General features: G+C 33.4%; 3 protein-coding genes across 3 annotated transcripts in view; 2 read left to right on the top strand and 1 right to left on the bottom strand.

The window, feature by feature from the left end:
• The window catches only part of LOC117782708 (tetratricopeptide repeat protein 21B-like), a 29,096-nt gene extending 27,859 nt beyond the window's left edge, over window positions 1–1,237 (top strand). The window contains exon 7 of the mRNA XM_034619732.1: window positions 107–1,237. Coding sequence (XP_034475623.1) covers window positions 107–1,165 — 1,059 coding nt within the window. The 3' untranslated portion in view covers window positions 1,166–1,237. The remainder of the gene's footprint in view (window positions 1–106) is intronic.
• LOC117782710 (survival of motor neuron-related-splicing factor 30) overlaps window positions 1–6,202 on the bottom strand; it is a 30,585-nt gene extending 24,383 nt beyond the window's left edge. The window contains exons 1-2 of the mRNA XM_034619733.1: window positions 6,078–6,202; window positions 3,136–6,021 (exon numbers count right to left, since the gene is read on the bottom strand). Of these exons, the coding sequence (XP_034475624.1) occupies window positions 3,136–6,021; window positions 6,078–6,173 (2,982 nt within the window). The 5' untranslated portion in view covers window positions 6,174–6,202. The remainder of the gene's footprint in view (window positions 1–3,135; window positions 6,022–6,077) is intronic.
• LOC117782711 (aminopeptidase N) overlaps window positions 1,864–13,177 on the top strand; it is a 39,774-nt gene continuing 28,460 nt past the window's right edge. Inside the window, exon 1 of the mRNA XM_034619737.1 lies at window positions 1,864–1,951. The gene's annotated coding sequence lies outside the window, so the exon portion shown is untranslated. The remainder of the gene's footprint in view (window positions 1,952–13,177) is intronic.

The following is a 13,177-nucleotide window of genomic DNA, read 5'->3' on the forward strand; positions in this document are numbered from 1 at the left end:
ATTGTTATACAGAAATGCTGATAAAAAGCTTTATGTTAATATTAATTATATTAAAAATTTTATAAATATAATATTAATAAAATCTATGCCACTTTTTCTATTTTAGATGGAATTTGAGAACGCTGCGTACCACTTCTCACAACTCTTATTATCCCAGCCTTGCAACTGGACAGCATTGGCTCGACTAATAGAGGTTATGAAGCGTTTTGGCACATTGTCTGAAAGTTTACCCTTTTTACAACGCGCAGAGCAGGCGTCAGCGAAATATAAAAATTCACCAGGACTTAACTATTGCAACGGACTATTTGAATGGTACAATGGAAACCTAAATAGCGCATTGCGCTACTTTAATCTATCCCGCAGAGATCATATATGGGGTCAACAGGCAAAGCTAAATATGATTGAAATATGCATCAATCCAGATGGTGAAATACCAAATGCAAATGACGTACTAGAAGCTGGAGATAGTGGAGAGTTTTGTGAATCCCGCTTAATCGCTTTGCGGACAGCCGAGCGTTTGCTTAAAGAAATGGGACCTCGACCTGGAGAAATTTATGAAAATGACTTAACTCATCGTGTACTTTGCAACTTTCTTCAGATGGCTTCTAAGCAAAAGTTTCAAATTGAATCAGCACTAAAAGATTTTACGGAGCTTTTGCAGAATGAAGGAAGCCCATTAATGATAACAGTTGTGTATGGAATAGCTTTGGCTTTAGTTCAGCTGAAGCAAGTTCAGCGAGCAAAAAACCATCTTAAGCGCATAGCTCGATTAAATTGGAGTTATGAGGATGCCGAGTATTTGGAGCGAAGCTGGTTGCTCTTGGCTGACATTTATATTCATGCCAATAAGTTGGATGTTGCTGAGACATTTGTGGATCGTGTTTTGGAATATAACAAATCATGCACAAAAGCCTATGAATTGGCTGGATATATTGCGGAAAAAACGCAATCATATAACGATGCTGCTAAATACTATGAAAAAGCCTGGACAAGTTGTGGACGCTCTAAGCCACAAATGGGTTATAAATTAGCATTAAACAATATGAAGAAAAAGGAGTATACAAATGCTGTTAATGTTTGTCAGCAAGTTTTAAAAATACACCCCGATTATACTATCATACGCAAAGATATTCTCGAAAAATGTCGCAACAATTTAAGATCTTAAGCCTGCTCATTAAAATAATAGCAAATAATTGCACTATAATTTTACTGTACAATAAAGTGAAACAACCAACAATAGAGTGTTTTTTTTTAAATTCATTTTGTCACTTGAATTGCGATACAATTACTGTGCGAAGTCAATTAGAGAAATGACTTTGAAATGTGTCCACATACAAGTATGTCTGCTGTAGGTAAGACCTTACTTTATACCTCCCTAAGATCTTGAATATTTCTTTACAGTCTTTTAATAAATATAGAACTGTTTTTGCAATTTAGAAAAATACTAATCAAATAAAGTTTACAACTAGACGGCTAGTAGATACCCTACGCCCTGTATTATCAGCAGTATAGATATATTTCTTACATAATATTTAACATTATATCGTTATACTTATTAATGAATGACATGATACATACCCCAGTTCAAAAATCATTCGGAACGTTATAAACTAAATTTGCTTACGTTCAATCTTATATAATTATGCATATTTTCCAAAGATACGGGTTATAAAGTGATATTATGGGTATCCGCAGCTACATTTTAGAATTAGTGTTAGCCAGGGTACACAAAAATTTAGTCCAATTGAGAAAGCTGATGGTTTTTAAATTAGTCCATTGTGTTAAAGTATAAGGCGCATAGAAATGTGTTAAAGAAAATCTATTTTTATGAAAATATAATGCGAACTCAAGAGCATCCCACAAGACCATGCTAAGCATGATAAGCTGAATTAGTTTAAGTTTTTCTTTCTGATGAGTCGGTATACTTCTCCTATGCTGTAAAAAACGAAAGGTAAATAGAAACAACTAAATTTAAATTAAATTTTATTATAAATAATCAGATACATACGCTTACACAATTATAAACGCTCAAATTTAAGAATACGATTCATATAAAGCTAAAATTTTTAAAGTTTTTTTTATAATGCTTATTGTTTATAAGAAATACAATTCGTCGTTAATTCATTAAGTATTACATATATTGCGTGCTATAATAATATAAATTTGAATGTACATTGATTAAAATGATTGTGTGGTGTCCTTAAGGCTCGTTGTACTCTGAAGAGCACCTTTGTCAATTGAACAAAGCTTATAAAAATACTGGCCCCACAATCGGCGCGTAACCGGATCAAGAATAATAAAATATAGAAATATAACGAACCCTTGTAACGTTGCAGTGAGACAGAAGAAATACGAAAAGATTATGCCAGCCTTCATGATTGTTAGAATACCGAAACACCATGTGAATCCCAATAAGAAAAATAATAGAACCGATAACCGTATCTGGTATATTAGCACAGGTTTTTCAGTGTGCCGAATAGGTGGATTGCTGCTAAGTAAAATGTTATATATGATGAGGCAAAAAATAATAAAGTTCGCAATAATGATTACACAAACTGGCAATATGATGCCGAAATAAAGGGCATACCCTGATGGATAGCAAATGTTGCCCTTACTAAAGGAATCATGATCTAGAAGAGCTACGAGAATAACTGGGATGAGAGGGACACCCCAACAGAATGCGGTCGATTTTATAAAGAATCTGGTTGGTCGAGTACGCCCGAATACCTGAACATATCTTTTGAACTGAAGATATGCTATAACCATCATCCAAAAGAATTGTACCAAGACAGAATAGTGTAGCATTGCTCCAATAGCCACACAACTAGATATAATCTCATTTATAATTAAGTGCAGTGAATATTCCTTTGTGCTGACAAAGCAAAGGATTATCATCTGCAATGCTATTGATGCCGAAAGTTGAAGAAGTACCTTGGATGAGGCTTTTTGTCGCCAGGACTGAAACTTTGCTGCTGTGATGAATATGCCGGATATGCCCAGAAGAGATAATGAGCAACCTATTACCGTGATAATGTCTAGAGCCTGCACATGCACTTGCCGAATACTGACGCCAATTTCATCTTCCACTGTGAAGTTAAACCCCACTAAGTAGGCAAATGGCGTTAAATGACTCACTTGGCATAAAACAATATCTTTGTTAATATCTTGATCGCTTGGAACCCGAATCCCATCGGAGACCCAATTTTCAAAATTCCAATAACTGCACAGTTTCCTCGAACTATTGTCTTTAATGGATGCATTACCCCAGACTCGAAAAACAAGTGGCAAATCTTCAGGTAACTGTGTACTGTGGCCAGGTAAGGATATGGATACGACACGGCCAAAAGCATTTCGATGATCCTGTTTGTTTTGTTGTTGAAAAAGTATATCATTTGAGTAGACTTTGATAACAATAATAGTTTCATGTTTCTCAGTGACATTTAGTGTATTAGAAATTATATTCAAATGAGTTAGGAGTTTCTCTGGCACATATGTGGCAACTTGCAAGTTGGTCTCATTAATAAAATCTGCAACGTCATGATTTGACTGTAAAAATCGGAAATGTTCCATTTGAAATGCACCTCTTAAGAGATTTGACTGCCCCGTAGAATTATCATTTTTAAACATTGCAATCCCCGAAATATTAGCTATCGTTGGATTAAGGATGAAATACAATAAATTGTTCGAAGCTTTTAGTGTGACTCCAATATCTTCAAAATCAAATACTTCGAAATCCATACTCGAATTCAGACTATTGTCATCAGTAATTGCCTGCGATGATAAGGTATTCATGGCGTTTTCAAATGCCTCCAGCAATTTATTCGTTGAGTTTAACGAAGCTGACATCTTTATGGTACTTCTCTTGACATCTACCATATAATTGTATATAGATATAAGATCATGAGTGGTATCTTTCAACGTAGTGATGTTCTTTCCTAAGCTCAAAACTTGCTGATCTAGAAGTTTCACAGAGGATTGCAGAATGTTGGCAGTAAAGTGTATGTCGGCAGGTGAAATCTTGTTTGCATATTTCTTCAGAATGCTTTTTACTTCTCTGACAACCTTTTCTGGGGAAGATCTAAGAGTCTTTGAGCTCTCCAAGCTGTATAAAGTTTTTGTTATTATGGTATTTTCTTCTTCAAGTTGGCACGTTACATTTTCTTTAAGTTCTTCCCAATACGCACCGCGTAAAAACTCTCCCTGGCATTGACGCATATATGGTAATCCATTCCTTTGAAGACACAGGTGGGATAATGTGCCCATCTGTCCTCTGACCGCCTGATTCCACTGGTACATTTCACCTTTATCAGAATAAAACGTGTCTGGAAAACAATACTCTGTGCTTCTTACAATACGATCATTCGGACTATTTGGATTGTAAATTGAAATTGAAACTAAGTTTCTCAACAGCATCCAAACTTTCATGCGTATTGAAGTATCGTGTCTTATACGTTCGTCATTCTCGAATCTTTTGAATTCTTCGCTGCTTTCTTCATCACTATTGTCAACTGCTGAATTCTTCAGTGAAGCCGTTAAATGGATCCAACAATCAATGTGATTATGGAGAATCTTCTCGATACTCATGATTCGAACATTGTGTATAACAAGATCTCGAGAAACCGCTCTGCTTTTTTCTCGAATCACTTCCTGAATATGTTTGGCCATCTTTTTTGCATTTTTGTAAATATTGTTACACAAATTTACAGTCTTATGAATGCATGGTGCATTTAATCTTATGGAAAATGCATGACCCCGTCTTTCTTTCATAGTCACTACTCTTGAGCTGCTCACTAACTGAAAGTTTACGATTGTATGTCCTTCACACCAGTATTCTCCTGGTCCATCTCCAATCAGCTTCACTTCAAATATGGACTTCATTTCATTTTCCCAAACTAGTTTAATTTTTGTGCTTCGGAGAAGATCATAATCTGAGTTCGTAAAGCACGTGACACCATTGTCTTCGTTATCGGAACGCCAAAGATACTGGCGATTATAAACTATTAGAATAAACTTTTGTAGATCTACATCCATTTTCAATATCAATTCAACAGCATTTAATTCAATGTTCACAACTTCTTTGTATAGAACCGGAAATATTTTAGAACTTTTATCTGCAACTTTAACCCTTTCATTTTGGTTCATTAGAATCACATAATTGTCTCCTGAATTGCTTGAAAAATCGTCAACTTGAAAGAATTCGTCTTCTTTTTTCTTTTTTGGCATGGAGCTTTTTAACACTTGCCTTAGGGTATTACGATTTTGAAAATACTCATTGATGGATATCTGAGTTTTCTCTTCTAAATGTGGTTTTTTCCAGTTGACACCATAGCATACATTTGGTCGATAACTTAATGCTCCTAGTCCTTCGGGACACCCCGAAACAGTTACAAATTCGTCTTGAAATATACAAATGGAGTGCAACAGGGCTTCACAATCTTGAATCATCATCCCAGGAATATCCTTTTGTTTTTTTATTTTCTTGGCTTGAGAATACTCTGCTGACACACAGCATCTATCAGATTTGAAATCTAAGATTTCTATATTATCGTCGACTATTTGTCCCCAATGTTTACCTGGCAACCTTATTTTGAATGGCATAGTATTATTTTCGCGTCGTAATGGTAACCAATATTCCTTAATGTTTCTCTTGTATAGAAACTGCACAAGATCTAACATTTGATCTTTAGAAAGATCTGAAGGGAAAACTACATTAGAGCCACGGCAAAATTCGTCATCATATTTTTGAGGTTCTGGTGAAATCTTGAGACAAAGAGGATCACCATTATCGCTATGAATCTCTACCAATTCTTCGGGGCAATATTTGTTGCTTTCCTCTTGTTCCTGACATACTACTTCCTCAGGATGCCATTGACCAGTTGTTGTGTTGCATTCACGCAAGAAAAGTTCCCCATTTTCCTTCCAGCAGAGAAAGTCTTCAGATGTTGTGTAACGAACGCCTCGAAATTTCCAGTACGCTATTCCCCCAGTTGTTTTCGTTGTGTTGTCGTCACACTTCTCAGTCTAAACATTAAGAAATTTAATCAAGACAATTGTGTAAGTATAATTTTTATGCTGACCTTTGAGGGAAGAGTGCGGGACACATTTAAGCACAAAAGAATGATCAATAATAGGGCTTGCTCGGCCATTTTACAATTTACACTGGCAACGAACATTAGTATCTTAATTGATAAACTGTATTTCAAGTTGTGCACAATACTAATTTGATTCTCATTCAAATTTTAAAGCCAAAGCGCAATCAGAGATATCTCTTTTTTCATTATCTCGATCAGAGTAATAGTACATTATCTCTGTTATCAGATGTGTGTTTTATACCCAGTACATATTTAAAAGTTCACATTGGGTATTAACACATGGCCAAATGATCATCTTTTTTTGGGAAATGAAGCATTTCTCAACCTTAATAGTAAATAGGGCATCAAGTACGAGATACCCTGGACGGCTTTTAAACACTACCTAATCGTAAAGGCATCGGAATAAATATATCGCAGTAATTTATAAAGCTTCACAGTGTGAATTGTGCTATATTTTAAAGGGTTCATAAAATGTAAGTGCTAAACTTACAGATATCTTAGGTCTGTTAAATTAAAATACATATGTGTTAGGGTATCTTAGCAGTGTCTGTCAACAAAAAATATCATCGCGTTCTTTAAGATAAATTGTACCACACCATCTTTTTTTTTGTCAGCTATGCATTTTGCACAAAGGCAAATATTTTCTGGAATATCTATTGTGTTAATTATGCGATCGTGACAACATAAAGAGAACATGGAGACATTTTTCTTAAATTGTTTTGCCCACATTTTAGATTATTTCTCACAACCAATTTTAAAAATCTTGTAAGAAAAATCTGTAAAATAGAATTTGACGTACATATGTATTAATCATTCTAAATTCTTTTTTTCTCTGTATTTATGTAAGTATAATATTATTTATTGCATCCTTGCAAGTTTAAAAAGGTAAATTTTGTTGCCTAGTGTTATAAATTCAAAAGTTATTCAAGAAATAATTGTACACAGCGCCGGGCGAATGGCACTCTTTCCAAAACTTCCTTAAAACTCGTTCAGAAATTGTTTTGGGCTCTTCAACATATTAAACCGCTAAACGCTTTATAATCTGTTTATTTTAATCACAAAAAGAATAAATTTTTCATCATTATATTTGAAGATTACCTGATGAAAACTCTTTTATTTATTTAATTATTTAATTTTGGCCCAGAAAGAGAATCATAATAGGTTGGGGTAAAGGTAATCCGTTATTTTTTTGCGTGTCAACTTTGGTTTATTTGGTTTGGGCTTTTTGGAAAGGAGGAACTCCCCTTTAAAGCTCACTGTGTTCTGTTTTTTTGATAGGTCGATTACATTAAAAGATAAATTTTGTTAAGCATGAAGACAAACAAAGATAAAAGTCGCTTTATCTTAAGATTTCTGTTTGATAAAGGCGAAAATGCAAGCAAGGCGACTAAAATTGTAAACGATGCTTTGCATCCGATACTGTCTCCGCAAAAAATTAAATTTTCATCTCTGAACTCTTAGCCAAACGTAATAAAATTGACCCATTTCTTATACAGATGGTGACTAGTGACGAATAATGGGTCACAATCCACAATGTTTTGAGAAAACAATCCTAGTCGATGTACGGTGAATCAGCTCCAACGGTATCAAAACCGGGACTAACAGCCAGAACAGCTCTGCTGGTCCCCCAGATTAAACCAAATTTGGTCAGAATGTAAAAAACCAACTTAAATGCATATTCTAACAGTTTACCTAAGATATCTCAAAAAACAAAAAACTTTTTCATACTAAAAGTTTATTTTTGACCGATCGGTTTTATGACAGATATATAATATAGTCGCCCGATTTGAACGAACTTCGACCAAAATGGACAAAACCAAGTTCAATACATATTCTACCAGTTTGGTTAAGATATCTCATACTAAGACTTCATTTTTGATTGAGTGTCTCTATCGCAGCTATATGATATAATGGACCGGTTTTAACCAAACTTGGTCAGGATGTATAATAGCAGCCCAGATGCATATTCTATTAGTTTGGTTCTGATACCTCAACAAATAAAAAACTTTTCTATACCAAAACTTCATTTACGATGCTGCTCCTATGGCAGCTATATAATATAGTGGACCGATTTGAACCAAATTTGGTCAGAATGTATAATACCAGCCCAGATGCATATTCTATTAGTTTGGTTCTGATATCTCAACAAACAAAAAACTTTTTCATACTAAAAACTTCATTTTCGATGTATCGTTTCTATGGCAGCTATATGATATAGTCGTCCAATCCAAAAATAAACATTATACCCTTTTTTGTGCCCATTTTTAATGGGCACAGGGTATAAAAACAAACTTGATCTGCCTATGGTATACAGGAACCTACATACCAAGTTTGAAGTCTATAGCTCTTATGGTCTCTGAGAACAGACAGACGGACAGACAGACTGACAGACAGACGGACAGACAGACTGACAGACAGGCGGACAGGGCTAGATAGACTCGGCTTTTAATCCTGATCAAGAATATATATACTTTATGCCACGCCTCCTTCTGCCTGTTACATACATTCTGCCAAACACATTATACTCTTTTTGACCATTTTCAATGGGCTCAGGGTTTAAAAAGTTTTTCATACTAAGACTTGGTCCTATGACATCTATATGACATAGTGGTTCGATTAGAACCAATTTTGGTCTGGATCTATAAGTCTAACTTAAATATTCTATTAGTTTGGTTACGATATCTCGAAAAACAAAAAAGTTTTTCATACTAAGACTTAATATTGGACCGATCGGTCCTACAACAGCTATATGATATAGTGGTTCGATTTGAACCAACTTCAGTCGGGATGTATAAAGCTAAGTAAGATATACAAAGTCGGAGCAAGTAGCAATAGCATAGCAATTTTTGTACTGCCCTTGCTGCTATGGAGTAGTAAAGGCAAACCCTGAAGATAACTTAAATGCATATTTTATCAGTTTGGTTAAATATATTATAAAACAAAAATGTTCTGCATACTAAAACCTAATTTGATATATGATATAGTGGTGCGATTTGAACCAACGCACAGTGGAGCAGATCCTTATTTTGCTTTGCAAAAATCATATCTTTTGAACCAGTGAAGATATTTTTAGAATTTAAAAAGCATTTGATAGAAAACTTCATAAGCTTTAAAATTAATGTTTACACAGGGTGTTTGGCCCACAGGGCGACTCAGGGTTGTTGGACAAAGTTGAAAAATATTTTCAGTGCATTTTTGTATGTAAAATTAAAAAAATAACAATTTTTTTGTGTGTAGTATATTTATTTTAATCTTATTTGATTATTAAACAATATTTGTTAACATATTAAATAGTTTTAATAACCTATTAACAAAATAAAAACAATTTTTTTTTAATATTGTATGAATCGTCCTTTGTAGAATCGTCCAGATTATTTCCCTTCGTTTTGAGGGTACCTTCAATTCATTCAGTATAGCCATTTGGAATTCAGGTTTGTTTTTTTAACAATGAATGTCCCGAAACATTTTGAATTATTTAAAGCTTACACTTCACTTCTAGTACTGACGAAAATTTTCCGAAATATCTTTAAAAATACTGTTCAAGAAAAAAGCAGCTCCAGATTTGTAATGTCTCTTATAAAGTCAAAAATGAACTGTCAAACAACATTGACTGCATTTCATAAAATAGTTTTTTTTTAATTAGGTAAAACAATTCATTAAACAGGTACATACTTCCTTTTGAATTAGGTAAAAAACAACACCTAGTTTAGCCAATATTGCCTTTAACTCATTTAATAGGAATTTCCTTTTTGACTAGGTAAAAAACTAAAACCTTATTGAAAAGGAATATTGCATCAGAACGGATAGAAGCTCTTATAAATTTCCTCAACTATCGGTTTTACCTGTAATACATACCTGCTCAAAATTTCGCAAACATAATTTGCGCAATAACGGCTCTAAACGATTTTAAAACAGGTACAAATTACAATAATGTTAATGCATTATATTAGCATCTTTATTTTTTGCAGCTTATTCATTAACAGACAGGCATACCGAAAACGTATGTAATTGCACTGCGCTCTTTTCCTTCTCACACTAGTAAATTGCAAGGTTTCTTCAATTTTTCGATTAAAAGTGTTCCTAGGCGCACCCAGATGCATGAAAGACCGGGGTTTTTTCGTTAGAGAATTGATTAACAAAGACTCTTGCGGTAGAGGGATCGAGTCCAAATGAGTCAAATTTTAGTTCTATTCCATCAAAGTAAAAAAATAGCCAAATTTTAGTGCTTTTTTTAAACATCGCTGTGATAAAAGAACAACAAGTGAAGAAACAAAATTCTAAGGCATTTAATTAGAAATGTATGAAAACAAAAACATAAAGATCTGTCATATAACTTGACATCAAATCAGCTTTAAAGCTTGCATTTTTTATAAAATTTCCTGCCTCAGTGTGCAAGGTCAGAATATATAAAACCAAGTTAAATGAGATTTCTCATAAAACAAAAAAGTTTTTCACAGTAAAACTTGATTTTCGCCCAATTGGTCATATGACAGCTATATGATATAATGGTCCTAAAAAAACAAAAAAGTTTTTTATACTAAAACCTAATTTTGACCCGATCGGTCCTATGACAGCTATATGATATAGTGGTCTGATTTTAACCAACTTCGGTCAGGATATATAAATTCAAGTTAAATGCATATTGTATCAGTTTGGTTGAGATATCGCAAAACGTACTAAAACGTGATTTTCGACCGATAGAAAAACGTGTATATTCAGTAAACAGGTAATATCTGCCAAGCCCCTCAAACAAAATTTATGTGTCATATCCCAAAAACGCAATTACGTACTACGAAATACTCAAATTTTATAAAAATCGTTAGAGCCGTTATGTCAGAAATCTCCAAAATGTAAGCTAAAAAACCTTATTTCACCTGTAAAATGTTACCTGAGTATTTTAGAAAGAAAGTTTTAAGGTAAACATAAAAGCCCTCAAACACACCTTTTCAATGATATATAGAACATATCTGTAACTTCTATAGCGCTTTAATGCAAACAGACAAACAAACTGACTTTTCATTTTATTTTGAGAAGTCTACTAAAAATTTCAAATTTATTTATCTTTTGAACCAGTTATTTGATATTGGTGATCGAATTATCAATCGACGCGCATTTTTAAGTATAATTTTTACTAAATAAAAAATTTTACCAGAAGGCCCCAATGGCCCCATTAGCTGCAATCATTTAAATTTCTCCCCCTCCCACTTACACCCACATATCACATGAACCAGGGGAGTTTGCAAAATTTTTAGTACGCCATATTGTAATAACGGTATCATAAAGCTGTCATAGGACCGATCGGGTGAAAATCAAGTCTTAGTATGAAATACTTTTTTGTTTTTTGATATATTGTAACCAAACTTACAGAATATGATATTTAGCTGGTTTAATACATTCTTACAGATCAAAAGGGATTACTATATCATATAGCTGCCATTGAAACAAGTAGTCGAAAATGTAATACAGCGCTCTGCAATGGCGTCAAGTAAGCAAAATATTATTGCATTTTCAGCAGTCCTTTCTTATTCCATAGTAAGTTCGGGGTCTCCGAGAGTCTAGTATGCTCGACTCGGATTGGCGAGCGAAGAGAGCAGGGGCGGATCCCCCTAGTTTTGTTTAAAACTCTTGAAAAAGTCGAAAATTTTTTTTTACATTTTCTTTTCTATTTAATTTTAATAGGTGCATTAATTACGCGTCGTTTAATATATGATTCATTAAAATCTATGGGCCCCATTTCTATAAAAAAAAAGTGGGTTTATTTTTTTGTCTACCAAACTTCCAAATTCTAATCCTACGTTGAGAAGTCTGTTATCATTATATCAACGCAGGAACAAAAATTTCTGCTGAGTTCTTTACACTCCACTATTTATTATTGATTTGATCAGTTTCTATACTTTTTTATATTTTTGGTTTTCTGTTATTAAGTATTATATGGTTAAGTGAACTGTCTAATTGACTTACATATCTAATATTTTGATTTTTTGGTAGATAAAGACGCACTGGTTAAATTGGCAGCTTCATGCTTTAATGAACTAAATGTTGTGTGATTCTTTGCATTAATATTTTCTAATGAACTAGTGATACTTCAAAAGCTTAAGGTCATCTCTTTCCAATAGCATTTGCAATGGTGACAAACGTAACACTACACATAGCTTTCCCCCATATTGGGTTTGGTCGTCCTCCTAATCCATGGTATTTACTTAATTCCTACTTTGCTATAACAATTTGGTGTTAAAGTCTTAAGTATAAAACTCACAGTACTACCTGTGTAAAATAACAAAAATATGCTAATGCATCTTTGATAAACAAATGGGATTCATTAATTTATTAAATAAGCAACTGTAAGATCGGCCTTGTTTTGCCTTGTATTGCTTGCTTGCTTCCCTCTCAGTTTTCATAACGCTTACGTGTGTACGTGTACGCGTATGTGTTTAAATGAAAAAAAAAAAAAAAAATTTCAAAAGTTTACATTTTTAAAAATGTTTTCTTATGTGTTTAATGCATTTTATCAACACTATTTTTTTTATATTTCTTTGAAGACTTGTCGTTTTCGAATTATTTATAGAAAACAATGCATCGAGAATGCGACAATGCGAAAAATGGAAGTCACGTTTGACTTCATCTTGAAAAATGCGAAAGTCTGCGAAATGTAGAGAGTAATTTGGATGAAAATATTCTTAATCCATAATAAAATAATATAGTTTTCCATTTTAGAAATTATTTTGATGTGTTACTTTCCTTTTTTTATTTTACAAGTTTAATTAGTAATTTTTAATTAAGGCGACATCGTGAACGTGACATGAACGTGATTTCCACCTAGTATTTGACAAGAATTTTTATCAAATTTTATTTTGAAAAAAAAAAAATACTTCAAAACCTAGAAATAATTTTAAATTGAATTTGTTTCTTTGCATTTCGATTAACTTTTTGATGCTGGTAGAGAGATTTTGTCAAATAATCGAAATAATACATGCACTCCATTTTGGAAGTCATTTTTTTAAATATAGAAAAACTTAAATTTAACAAAATTTGCAGGTTAATTTATGGTATGTGTAAATTGTAACTTAGATTCGTGCCCCGAAATA

This window comes from Drosophila innubila (genome assembly GCF_004354385.1).
Source record: "Drosophila innubila isolate TH190305 chromosome 2L unlocalized genomic scaffold, UK_Dinn_1.0 5_B_2L, whole genome shotgun sequence".
NCBI classification, from domain to species: Eukaryota; Metazoa; Arthropoda; class Insecta; order Diptera; family Drosophilidae; genus Drosophila; species Drosophila innubila.